The 12,954-nt window shown below is 51.0% G+C and overlaps 1 protein-coding gene across 3 annotated transcripts in view; it reads right to left on the minus strand.

Annotated features, from left to right (window-relative positions):
* The window catches only part of OTOF (otoferlin), a 126,010-nt gene that overhangs the window by 67,627 nt on the left and 45,429 nt on the right, over positions 1 to 12,954 (minus strand). For all 3 annotated transcript variants that reach the window (XM_068183092.1, XM_068183090.1, XM_068183089.1), the window contains 8 exons: positions 9,446 to 9,519; positions 7,218 to 7,344; positions 6,272 to 6,326; positions 4,716 to 4,847; positions 4,264 to 4,326; positions 3,391 to 3,475; positions 2,190 to 2,349; positions 834 to 1,020 (listed from right to left, as the gene is read on the minus strand). In XM_068183092.1, coding sequence (XP_068039193.1) covers positions 834 to 1,020; positions 2,190 to 2,349; positions 3,391 to 3,475; positions 4,264 to 4,326; positions 4,716 to 4,847; positions 6,272 to 6,326; positions 7,218 to 7,344; positions 9,446 to 9,519 — 883 coding nt within the window. The remainder of the gene's footprint in view (positions 1 to 833; positions 1,021 to 2,189; positions 2,350 to 3,390; positions 3,476 to 4,263; positions 4,327 to 4,715; positions 4,848 to 6,271; positions 6,327 to 7,217; positions 7,345 to 9,445; positions 9,520 to 12,954) is intronic.

The raw sequence follows: 12,954 nt of genomic DNA on the forward strand, positions 1-12,954 counted from the left end.
TCTCGATGTGCCAGGTGACACCACACCTATCTTGACATGCCAGGTGACACCACACCCATCTCAATGTGTCAGGTGACACCATGCCTATCTCAACGTGCCAGGTGACACAATGCTTCTCTTGATGTACCAGGAGACACCACACCCATCTCAATGTCCCAAGTGACACCACACCCATTTCAATGTGCCAGGTGAAATCACGCCCATCTCAACATGCCTGGTGACACCACGCCCATCTTGACATGCCAGGTGACACCACACCCATCTTGACATGCCAGGTGTCACCATGCCCCTCTCAATGTGCCAGGTGACACCACACCCATCTCGACATGCCAGGTGACACCATGCCCATCTTGACATGCCAGGTGACACCACACCCTTCTCGACATGCCAGGTGACACCATGCCCATCTCGACATGCAGGTGTCACCATGCCCCTCTCAACATTCCAGGTGACACCATGCCCCTCTCAATGTGCCAGGTGACACCACACCCATCTCGACATGCAGGTGTCACCATGCCCCTCTCAACATTCCAGGTGACACCATACCCCTCTCAATGTGCCAGGTGACACCACACCCATCTCGACATGCCAGGTGACACCATGCCCATCTCGACATGCCAGATGACACCACGCCCATCTCGACATGCAGGTGTCACCACGCCCATCTCGACATGCAGGTGACACCACACCCCTCTCGACATGCAGGTGACACCACACCCCTCTCGACATGCAGGTGCCACCACGCACATCTCGACGTGCAAGGATGACCGAGACCATCTATGGCCACCTGCTGGTGTCACCTCCTGTGGTCACCCTGGGACCTCCCCGCTCACCTTCTGCCCCGCGAATGCCACCTGCACGTAGGGGTCCACCAGGTCCTTGTTCTCCCCGATGAGGGCCTTCTTGACGTTGGCCATGATGCTGGTGTTCATGCGCGGCAGCCCCTCGGCGCGGTAGATCTTGATGTAGAACCGAGCCCACTGCCGCTCCGGGGGGACCCCGTCTGGGAGCAGCAGGTTCCTGGAATGTCAGTGGATGGAGCTGGGAACAGCTGCTGGGGTGGGGTGGTCAGGGAACAACGAAGGTTGGATGGGATGACCTCAAAGACCGTTCCCAACCTTTGTGGTTCCGTAAAAGATCAAAGAGAAGCTGCTCCATTTTCCGAGCACTGACTCCTTCCACTCCCACCCCATTCCACGGAAATTGAATGAATGGGATTTTGGAAGAGTTGCCTTTTCCTTATCAAAGGGAGCTTGGGGGATTATTCTGGGGATGAAATTAACTCCATCCATTGGTTTTTTTGGGTATGTGGCTTTCCTCCTCTGCATGAATAGATGAGCCTGTGGGAATGCTGTGAATAAAATATTTTTAGGGGAATTCTAGGAATTGCTGGAGTTGTCCATGACTGGTGGAAAGTGTCCCTGCCCATGGCAGGAGGGTTGGAACAAGGTGATCTTGAAGATCCCTTCCAAAACAAACCATTCCAGAATTTTAGGAATAAGTAGGAGAACATCACCATTACAGCATGGAATGAAGCCCAAAGTACTGGAGGTGGTTCCTCAAACCCCAGCAAGTCAGAAGAGCTGTGCTGGTGGTTTCTGACTGTTAATGGCTGGACTCAGTCCCAGAGGTCTTTCCCAACCTAAACCATTCCATGATTCCATGTGGGGAGAGCCTCAGAGGCAGATCTGAAATGGAGATATTAATTTATCTGGAAAACTTTTGGGGCTGGAATCAAAAGACTTAAAGCTCCTGGTTTTTGTTCCATGACCTTTGAGATGTTCTAGGCACCAGTCCAAGATCCCTGTCCACACACACAGCCTGGGAAACCTCATCCAGACTTCCCTGCTCTGCCTTGGGTTGTGAGATCCCATTATCCCATTATCCCATCTTCCCATCCAGGGCCCATCAGGAGCATCAAGGGACACCAGGCTGGGTGATTCCAGGCTGGTGTTGCTGTAGAGTTCAACCACCAGCAGATGGTCTGATCCTACAGGAACGACACCTCTGTGCTGGAAATCACTTGGAATTGCACCAGGACCACTCATTCCCTCCCAGAAAAGCACCGGATTGGTCCCTCTACTTTCATGGCTCAGGGTTTGCCTCCAGGTTTGGATCCTGTTATCCCATCCAAGGGAAAGAGAGGTGGAAAGGATTCCCAAGGGAGCGAGGAAGAAGCGGATCCCTACCCTTCGATGTCATCCTCCTCCGTCTCGTTGGCCTTGTGCGGGGTCTTGATGTTGTCCCCTTTGCCCACCACGGCGATGTCACACTTGAGGTAGCCCTTGAGGCCGGCCGTGAGGTCCTCGGGGTCGGACAGGATGGCCCATTTGTGGTAGAACTGGTGCTCTGCACGCCGGGGGGCAAGAGAGACCTTTGTCACAACCAGACAATGGCCAACGCTGCCAGGACACGGCCTTCCACCGAGTGGGACCTGCCTTGTGTGTGAGGAACCCCAACAAAGCCCTGGGAAATCCACTGGGAGGGGGTGTCCGGTGTTGAAGATGGAGAAACAACGGGATAAAGTGGAGGGGGGTGGAGTCTCAAGTCCCCATCCTGGAGGGGTTTGAAGCCCTGTGGATGTGGCGCCTGGGGACATGGGGCAGTGGTGGTGGCCTTGGCAGTGCTGGGGATGGTTGGACTCGATGGTCAGCAGCTCTAATCAACCTTTCCTCCTTTTCCAGCTTGGATGGAATGCGGGGCAGGATCCAGCCCTGGACCTTCCTGTCCGGAATGTTCCTGTCCTGCCTGGGAATGTCACCTGGGGCTTCCTCCAGGGCAGGGCAGGGATGGACACCAGCCCAGCCAGAAGGGATCTCAGGGACACCTGGGAGAGCTGGAGAAGGGAAGGATCCAGGCAGACCTCAGAGCTCCCTCCAGGGCCTCAAGGGGCCCCAGGAGAGCTGGAATTTGGGGAAGGGCTGGAGGGCCGTGAGCCAGGGAATGGCTTCCCACTGGGAAAGGGGAGCTTGGGGTGGGATCTTGGGAAGGAACTCCTGGCTGGGCTGGAATTCCCAGAGAATCTCTGGATCCCTGGCAGTGTCCAAGGCCAGGTTGGACACTGGGGCTTGGAGCCACCTGGGACAGTGAAGGGTGTCCCTGCCCATGGCAGGGGTGGAATTAAATTATCTTTAAAGTCCCATCACACCCAAACCGTCCTGTAATTCCATGATTCCGGGATGGGATACAGACCCTTCTCCAGAGGTGCCAAGCGCTCTTCCCTGACGGACGAGCGAGTCCAGGTGACTTGTTAATATCTTGGATATTTACACTAAATTGGGAAAGCATTTTCCAAGGAATCCAACCCCTGCCTGACTCCTTTGCCGGGAATTTTTTCTCCGCTGAGCAGCTGCAGACACCCGGGAATTGATACAAACGACATTCACGTACCAGGCTGGGTATAAACAGTCCCAACATCCATCTTGAAGGACCCCACCAACGTCCCGCTCCTCAGGAGGTTTTTGGAATGGATCACCTGGAAATCAAGAGAGGAAAACCACTCAGGAATTCCCCCAGGACCTGGGAGCCACAAAGCCATTCCAGAGGTCTCCAGGATGGGATGGGAAAGGAGCTGAGGAGTTTTCCTTGGTCTGGGAGGATCCTAAGGACACCAAAAGGCCCGGTGGGGTTGGCAGCTCCTGATTAGTGGAATTGTCAGGAGGTTTGTATTTGGAATGAACAAAAAATGCAAAGAAATTAATCTTTAGAGCAAGATCCCTTTTCCAGTCACTACTGGGATATTTAACTGAGGGAAGAGCCTTTGGAATGCTCAGAATTTGAGGAAAATTGGGAGAAATTGTGCAGCTGGTCTGTGCAGTGGGATGGATATGGATAATCCTAATTAATGTGCCCTAATTGGGAAGGGAATCTGGAAATCTTGTCCATCACCTTCCTGGTTTTGGGCAGACTGAAATCTCAGCTTTGCTCTCAGCATTCCCAGTCCTGGATTTCCACAACAGCTCTGATGCCCCAAGAATTTCCCTGGCAGGCTCAGGAAGGACTTTGCTCTCCACAAGAATAAATAAATTCCAAACTTTGGTTCTACCTGGCTCTGGAATACCAGAAATCACCCATGAAGGGACACAGGGAATGCAGGGGCTGTGTGGAGCCAGGAATGAGGGCTGGAACAGAAAAACGGACTGGGGGTCTGCAGAAGAGAATTCCTGTTGGGAATCTCACATCAGGAACCTTAAATCCATCCCAAAATTGGGTTGTTTGCTTCCAAAGCCCCCCAGAAAGGACAAGGACGTCGGGGTCACTTACGGAGAGCTTGATGATCTTGTCGAACATGACATCGGGGGGGACGTGGAAATCGAAGACAAAATACTGGAAGGGAAAGAGGAATCATGAGGGGTGGGATCCATCGGGATTGAGACTCCCCTGGGATTGAGAATCCCCTGTGGCTCCCTGGGGGCTGCCCACGGCCCAGCAGGGATGGATCCATGTGATCCCAGCGCTGATCATGGGACCACATGGATCACTGATCCCCCACTGAGTGTGGGGAGCCAACAGAAGCATAGATTTCTTGGAAAATCTGGGAATCATTGATCACAGAATTCCAGAGGGCAAAGGCTTCGTTTCTCCTCCGTGGTTTGAGATTTCACGTTATTCCGGCAGGAATTTAACCCAAGAAAACCCCATGGATAAAAAAGAAATCACTGGATCCAGGGCGGAGTAGCCCAGAGGGGTTGGAGCAGCCTCGGGGCCGGACCCACCTCATTGTAGTAAGGACAATTGGTGGATTCCTTCATGGACGTGTATTTCTTCTCGTCCCCCACCTCCACGCACACCACGGGGTCCATGTTGAGCCCCACGAGCTGCCGGGCCTCGATGATGGTGATGCTGACCTGGGGAGAGGAATTCCTAAACTTCCACATCCTGGGAGCAGATCCAGGCTGCCTTCACCCACCCCCCCACCTCTGACCGAGGGGAATTCCCAGTGCAATGGGGTCTGCTGGTCCCACTGGGACACAGGTGAGGAGGGGCTGGCAAGGGTGTGGGATGCAGGAGATCCCAGGAATCCCGGATGTTCCAGCCCCAAGGTGTGGGCGCTCCACCCAACATGGAAAATCCAATGGATTTAATCCGAGCTGTGGGATCTAAGAGACCGATCCCATTGGCTTCACCTCTGCTGGAAAACACAACGGGATTTAACCCGAGCTGCGGGATCTGAGACACCGATCCCATTGGCTTCACCTCTGCTGGAAAACACAACGGGATTTAACCCGAGCTGCGGGATCTGAGAGACCGATCCCATTGGCTTCACCTCTGCTGGAAAACACAATGGGATTTAACCCGAGCTGTGGAATCTGAGAGACCGATCCCATTGGCTTCACCTCTGCTGGAAAACACAACAGGATTTAACCCGAGCTGCGGGATCTGAGAGACCGATCCCATTGGCTTCACCTCTGCTGGAAAACACAACGGGATTTAACCCGAGCTGCGGGATCTGAGAGACCGATCCCATTGGCTTCACCTCTGCTGGAAAACACAACGGGATTTAACCCGAGCTGCGGGATCTGAGAGACCGATCCCATTGGCTTCACCTCTGCTGGAAAACACAACAGGATTTAACCCGAGCTGTGGGATCTGAGAGACCGATCCCATTGGCTTCACCTCTGCTGGAAAACACAACGGGATTTAACCCGAGCTGTGGGATCTGAGAGACCGATCCCATTGGCTTCACCTCTGCTGGAAAACACAACGGGATTTAACCCGAGCTGCGGGATCTGAGACACCGATCCCATTGGCTTCACCTCTGCTGGAAAACACAACGGGATTTAACCCGAGCTGTGGGATCTGAGAGACCGATCCCATTGGCTTCACCTCTGCTGGAAAACACAACGGGATTTAACCCGAGCTGTGGGATCTGAGAGACCGATCCCATTGGCTTCACCTCTGCTGGAAAACACAATGGGATCATGGAGTGGTTGGAATTGGGAGGGACCTTAAAGCTCGTTCCACTCCACTCCCTGCCAGGGGCTGGGACACATTCTGCTATCCCAGGTTGCTCCAAGGAGAAATTCCACACAGACAACCTCAGAGAGAACTTAATTTGGGCTTATTTTGGGTTCTCTGGATTTCACATGCTGGACAACAAACCCAGTCAATTACTTAATCCTGAGTTTATGGCTCTACCAATGAAATTCCAGCTCTTGGGATGTCCTGGTTCCAAGCCCAGTGAGGTGAGACCCACCAGGAACTCAGTCCCTGCAAACGGTGTCCCCAAGCCCAGGCTGTGACCCTGAGGGCACAGGCTGGTGTCACCTACCTGGTAATCCATGGGCCTCCCGGCACTCGGCTCCATCCTGATGTCAGGCTTGGACCTTGGGAGAGGCAGAAGAAACCCTTGGTCAAACCACGGGTGGAATTAATGAAATAATGGAATGGTTTGAGTAGGGAGGCACCTTAAAAATCATCCAGAGCCTGACCGTTGCCCTGATTTTCAAAAGTGTTAAGTTTTCTTTTATAGCTCTTTTGAAAGTTTCAAAGTTCTCATAAAACTTCTTTAGCCTTCCGATAATGTTTACACATTTGAGAGTCAGAGTTCCCACACAATTTCATGTATAAATAGAAGAGTTTCATGTAGAAATAGAATAGTTTAGAATATTTCTCTGTGGGTGGAGAGAAATGATTGATTGATCTTCGGACCAGTGTGGTTGGAGAGGTGGCAATTCCATCCTCCAATCCACAGTCACCTCTGGGATTCTATAAATACCAGATGTTTAAATAAAACTGGGTCTTTTCCTCTCTTGAACTTACCAAGCTTCTGTGTACTCATTTCGTGTCCAATAGTGACACCTGACACCTCCCACCATCCCAGCTTGCTCCAAGCCCCGTCCAACCTGGCCTGGGACACTTCCAGAGATCCAGGAGCAGCCGCAGCTTCTCCAGGAATTCCATCCCAGTCCCTCTCAGGGAGCAATTCCATCCCAATATCCCATCCATCCCTGCCCTCTGGCGGTGGGAAGCCATTCCCTGTGTCCTGACCCTCCATCCCTTGTCCCTCTCACTACAAGAGCGGGGTCACCCTCAACGCTCCTTCAACCAGCTTTGTTGATCGCTGCTGCAGGTCAGATATTCCAAAAAAAAAAAAAACAAACCATCCCACTGGGTCCGTGGGACAAAGAGTTCCAACATTCCCTGTGTCGTGGTCACGCATTTTTGGGATGTCTGTCCTCACCTCCCGCTGGCACAATCCCAACCCTGGTTCTCACCTTTTGTTGGAGACATTGGTGGTGACAGCGGTGACAGAGGCCAGGGAGATGGTGTCCGGCTCCAGGCCTGCTCCGTATCTCATGGCCTTTCTATCCAGGTCTTCTGTTTCCAGAACAGCCGGATCATCTGTGGGAAGAGGACAAAGGAATGGCTCCGGTTTTAATTTCCATCAGTGAATAATTAAAGGCTGGGAGAAGGGAAACCAATCCATCCCCTCGGCTGGGAGCACAAAAACAATGGGAACCAGGTCGGGTCTCGGACAACCTGCTCGGAAAAGGGGTTATCAAGGAGATGACATGCAATTCCATCCAGGCAGAATTCCTGCGGAGGGTTTTGGGGAGGAAAAACAAGGAATAATGACAACACCCCGGATCCGGGAGGTGAAAGAGCATTTGAAGAAGAGCTGGAGATCTGAGGAGCACAAGAGATGTTGCAAAGACAACCAAGTTCCTGGTTTTGAAGAGAAAGGGGTGAAAAAATGGGAGAAATGGGTCATTCCCAAGAGGAAAAACTGCTGCAATCCCACCGGCACGTCCCCATGCCCGGGCTTCTGTTGGAAGAAGTGGCTGGAATGTTCCTTTCCTGAGGGAAAGGGGGTCCTTGACTCAGCCAGGAGATTAAGACTGAGCCAGAGTCACATGAGCTGGGAATTGCTGCCTGCAGCTCTGGGATCCTTGGCATGGGATGGTCATGGAGCTGCTGGAGTCGCTCCAGAGGAGACCACAGAGCTGCTCTGGAGCCAGGCTGGGAGAGCTGGGAATATCCAACTGGAGAAGAGAAGGCTCCAGAAAGACCTCAGAGCCTCTTCCAGGGCCTAAAGGGGCTCCAGGAGGGCTGGAGAGGGACTGGGGACAAGGCCTGGAGGGACAGGAGCCAGGGAATGGCTCCCACTGGGAAAGGGGAGATTGGACTGGGATCTTGGGAAGGAGTTCCTGGCTGGGAGGGTGGGGAGGGGCTGGGCTGGAATTCCCAGAGAAGCTGTGGCTGCTCCTGGATCCCTGGAAGCATCCAAGGCCAGGCTGGTCCTGATGGAAGCTGGAGAAGGAGTCGGGATGGGAGGGAAGTACGCACGGAGCGTTGGGAATGCCAGCTTGGCCAGCAGGCAGCGGGTGCAGGACATCCACCCACCCATCCCTCATCCAGTGGCCAAGGGTCGGAATCACCATCCCAAGCCAGGGAAGGTGTGGGACAGCTGGAGGTTCCTGGGAAAGGTGGGATCAGGAGCCTCCCGGCCATGCAGCACTGCCCACACCACACAGTGACCGTTCCGTGACCACGGATAAATCCAGCCTGTGGAGACGCTTCCGTGGGACCAGCTGCTCTGCTCCTTTGTGTCCTGGATGTTTTCCCATGGTCCTGCTGGAAGCTTTAACCACGAGGGTAAGACAGAGTGAAAATTGAACAGGGTAGAAATCCATCTGGATTTGGGTGAAATGTGCCGCTTTGAGCTTGCTAACAGAAGTAAAATGTGCTGTTTAGTCTGGTTACTGCAGCACTAGCAAAACTGCCCCAGCTCAGGAGGAAGAATGCGAATTTCCAAGCTGAAGAGATAAGAGATAAGACTCCTCGAACCTTGAAGCAGACAGGGCAGAGTGACCCAGGAGTTCTCTCTGTACTTTCTGACATAAAACTGAGTACAAGTGTAACGAGCTGTAAGTGTACCGTGAAATCAGCAGAATGAATATGCATGAACCTGTTGTGAAATTCTATGAATATGTAAATTGGCTAGAGTAATAAAAAAGGATCGGGAGTTTTCAGGGGCGCGCATGTCCTTTGCAGGGAAATGATTCCCCACATTCCAGCGCTGTAACAAACATACCGTCCCTACAAATCTATTGGAATTGTGGGGCCTTGATTTTTCACCGCAGTTCAAGGGGAACACACAGCTTGTGGGAAGAGCACCCAGGTTTCCATGCCAGCATCCCAGGCAAAATTCCTTTTTCCCACCCTCAAACCTGGCTGGAAAGCAGGGGAGGTTTTCCCAGCACCACGACCCAAACCGAGGCTTTTCCCTGCCTGCAAGCACACATTCCTGCGTTTCTTTGCGGCGGGAAACTGATCCTGGGCTCTCAATGGAAACAGCAATGAATTTCCAATCGCTGCCCTCTCCTGCCTTTCCGGAGGTGTCCAATTCCAGCCCCACCTCGGTGCAGAGCCCAGGGAATGGGCAGCCCTTCCTCTCCCACCGCTGCGATTCCAGGAATCCACCATCATTCCATGACCGTACCTTGTTTCCGATGCTCATCCTTGGATGGACGTGTCTTTCCAAGCTTCATGGCTGAAAAAACTCCTTTTCCAGCTCTGGATGGAGAGAGGGAGAATAAAAATTCCTGTAATTGCTGGTTGGTTTTTTTTTCTTTTTGGGTTTTCCAGGACATGGGAACAGGAGGAGGATTTTTTTTTCCAAAAGGAAAAGAGGAAATGTCAGCTGAAAAACGGAGCAGGAAATATTCCAGAGAGTCAGAATAGAGAGTGGGATTCACAGCCCTGGAACCTTGGATCCCGTTTTTTATTTGGGAATGCCTCAGCTTGGGATAACTCTGCCTCCCCATGAGCAGAGTCCCTGCTGGGGGTCCCGGTCGTGTTCCCACTCCTCATCTCTCCCAACCAGTTCATGGAATTTCTTTCCAAGACACTGGAAAATGAAACGACTAAAAATGAAACACCCAAAAATTCACACATCCCAAAATTCAAATACCCCAAAATCCAAGTATCCCACACATTCAAATACCCCAAAATTCAAATACTCAAAAATTCAGACACCCCAAAAATTCAAGTACCCCAAATTCAGACACCCAAAAATGCAGACACCCCAAAAATTCTAATACCCCAAAAATTCAGGCACCCCAAAAATTCAAGTACCCCAAAATTCAGACAGCCCAAAAATTAAGACACCCCAAAAATTCAAATACCCCAAAATTCAGACTCATCAAAATTCAGACACCCAAAAATGCAGACACCCAAAAATTTAAATACCCCAAAATTCATAGAGCCCAAAAATTCAGACACCCCAAAAATTCACACACCCCAAAATTCAAATACCCCCAAAATCCAAGTATCCCATTCAAATACCCCAAAATTCAAATACCCAAAATTTCAAGTACCCTAAAATTCAAACACCACATAATTCAGACACCCAAAAATTCAGACACCCCAAAAATTCAAATACCCCAAAAATTCAGGCACCCCAAAAATTCAGACAGCCCAAAAATTCAGACACCCCAAAATTCAGACACCCCAAAAATTCAGACACCCAAATTCAGACACCCAAAAATTTAAATACTCAAAAATTCATAGAGCCCAAAAATTCAGACACCCCAAAAATTCACACACCCCAAAATTCAAATACCCCCAAAATCCAAGTATCCCATTCAAATATCCCAAAATTCAAATACCCAAAATTTCAAGTACCCTAAAATTCAAACACCACATAATTCAGACACCCAAAAATTCAGACACCCCAAAAATTCTAATACCCCAAAAATTCAGGCACCCCAAAAATTAAAATACCCCAAAATTCAGACACCCCAAAATTCAGACACCCCAAAAATTCAGACACCCAAATTCAGACACCCAAAAATTTAAATACTCAAAAATTCATAGAGCCCAAAAATTCAGACACCCCAAAAATTCACACACCCCAAAATTCAAATACCCCCAAAATCCAAGTATCCCATTCAGATATCCCAAAATTCAAATACCCAAAATTTCAAGTACCCTAAAATTCAAACACCACATAATTCAGACACCCAAAAATTCAGACACCCCAAAAATTCATAGACCCCAAACATTCAGGCACCCCAAAAATTAAAATACCCCAAAATTCAGACTCATCAAAATTCAGACACCCCAAAAATTCAGACACCCCAAAAATTCAAGTACCCAAATTCAGACACCCAAAAATTTAAATACCCCCAAATTCATACAGCCCAAAAATTCAGACAGCCCAAAAAATTCAGACACCCCAAAAATTTAGATACCCCAAAAATTCTGGCACCCCAAAATTCAGACACCCAAAAATTCAGACACCCAAAAAATTCAAATACCCCAAAATTCAAGCACCCCGAAAATTCAGACACCCAAAAAATTCAAATACCCCAAAATTCAAGCACCCCGAAAATTCAGACACCCCAAAAATTTAGATACCCCAAAATTCAGACACTCTAAAATTCAAACACCCCAAAAATTCAAGCACTCCAAAAATTCGGACACCCCAAAAATTCAGACACCCCACAAATTCAAATACCCCAAAATTCAGACACCCCAAAAATTCAAATACCACAAAATTCAAACACCCCAAAAATTCAAGCACTCCAAAAATTCGGACACCCCAAAAATTCAAATACCCCAAAATTCAGACACCCCAAAAATTCAAGCACTCCAAAGATTCGGACACCCCAAAAATTCAGACACCCCAAAAATTCAAATAACCCAAAATTCAAGAACCCCAAAAATTCAGACACCCTAAAATTCAAACACCCCAAAAATTCAGATACCCCAAAAATTCAGACACCCCAAAATTCAGACACTCTAAAATTTAAACACCCCAAAAATCAGATACCCGCAAAATTCAGATACCCCAAAATTCAGACACCCGTGAAAGGGGAATGTTTCTGGAGAATTCCCATGACTGGAAGTGGAGGAACCTGCGCAGGTTTGCTGGAGATGTTCTTGGAAGGAACAGGGGATCTCAGCTCTGGTCAGGATCACACCCCACCTGCAGGCTGGACCTCCAGCCAGCTCCTCACCTCCAAACTGGACCTCACCTCCAGCCTGGACCTCACCTCCAGCCAGCTCCTCACCTCCAAGGTGAACCTCACCTCCAGCCTGGACCTCACCTCCAGCCTGGACCTCACCTCCAGCCTGGACCTCACCTCCAGCCTGGACCTCACCGCCAAACTGGGACCTCACCTCCAGCCTGGACCTCACCTCCAGCCTGGACCTCACCTCCAGCCTGGGACCTCACCTCCAGCCTGGGACCTCACCTCCAGCCTGGGACCTCACCTCCAGCCAGCTCCTCACCTCCAAACTGGACCTCACCTCCAGCCTGGACCTCACCTCCAGCCTGGACCTCACCTCCAAACTGGACCTCACCTCCAGCCTGGACCTCACCTCCAAACTGGGACCTCACCTCCAAACTGGGACCTCGCCACCAGTCTGGACCTCACCTCCAGCCTGGACCTCACCTCCAGCCTGGACCTCACCTCCAAACTGGGACCTCACCTCCAAACTGGGACCTCACCTCCAGCCTGGACCTCACCTCCAAACTGGGACCTCGCCACCAGTCTGGACCTCACCTCCAAGTGGGATCTCACCTCCAAACTGGACCTCACCTCCAAACTGGAACCTCACCTCCAAGGTGAACCTCACCTCCAAGGTGAACCTCACCTCCAGCCTGGACTTCACCTCCAGCCTGGACCTCACCTCCAGCCTGGACCTCACCTCCAGCCTGGACCTCAACTCCAAGGTGAACCTCACCTCCAGCCTGGACTTCACCTCCAAACTGGGACCTCACCTCCAGCCTGGACCTCACCTCCAAACTGGGACCTCGCCACCAGTCTGGACCTCACCTCCAAGTGGGATCTCACCTCCCAACTGGACCTCACCTCCAAACTGGAACCTCACCTCCAAGGTGAACCTCACCTCCAAGGTGAACCTCACCTCCAGCCTGGACTTCACCTCCAGCCTGGACCTCACCTCCAGCCTGGACCTCACCTCCAGCCTGGACCTCAACTC

The sequence above is a fragment of the Anomalospiza imberbis genome, chromosome 3 (assembly GCF_031753505.1).
Source record: "Anomalospiza imberbis isolate Cuckoo-Finch-1a 21T00152 chromosome 3, ASM3175350v1, whole genome shotgun sequence".
Taxonomy (NCBI): Eukaryota; Metazoa; Chordata; class Aves; order Passeriformes; family Viduidae; genus Anomalospiza; species Anomalospiza imberbis.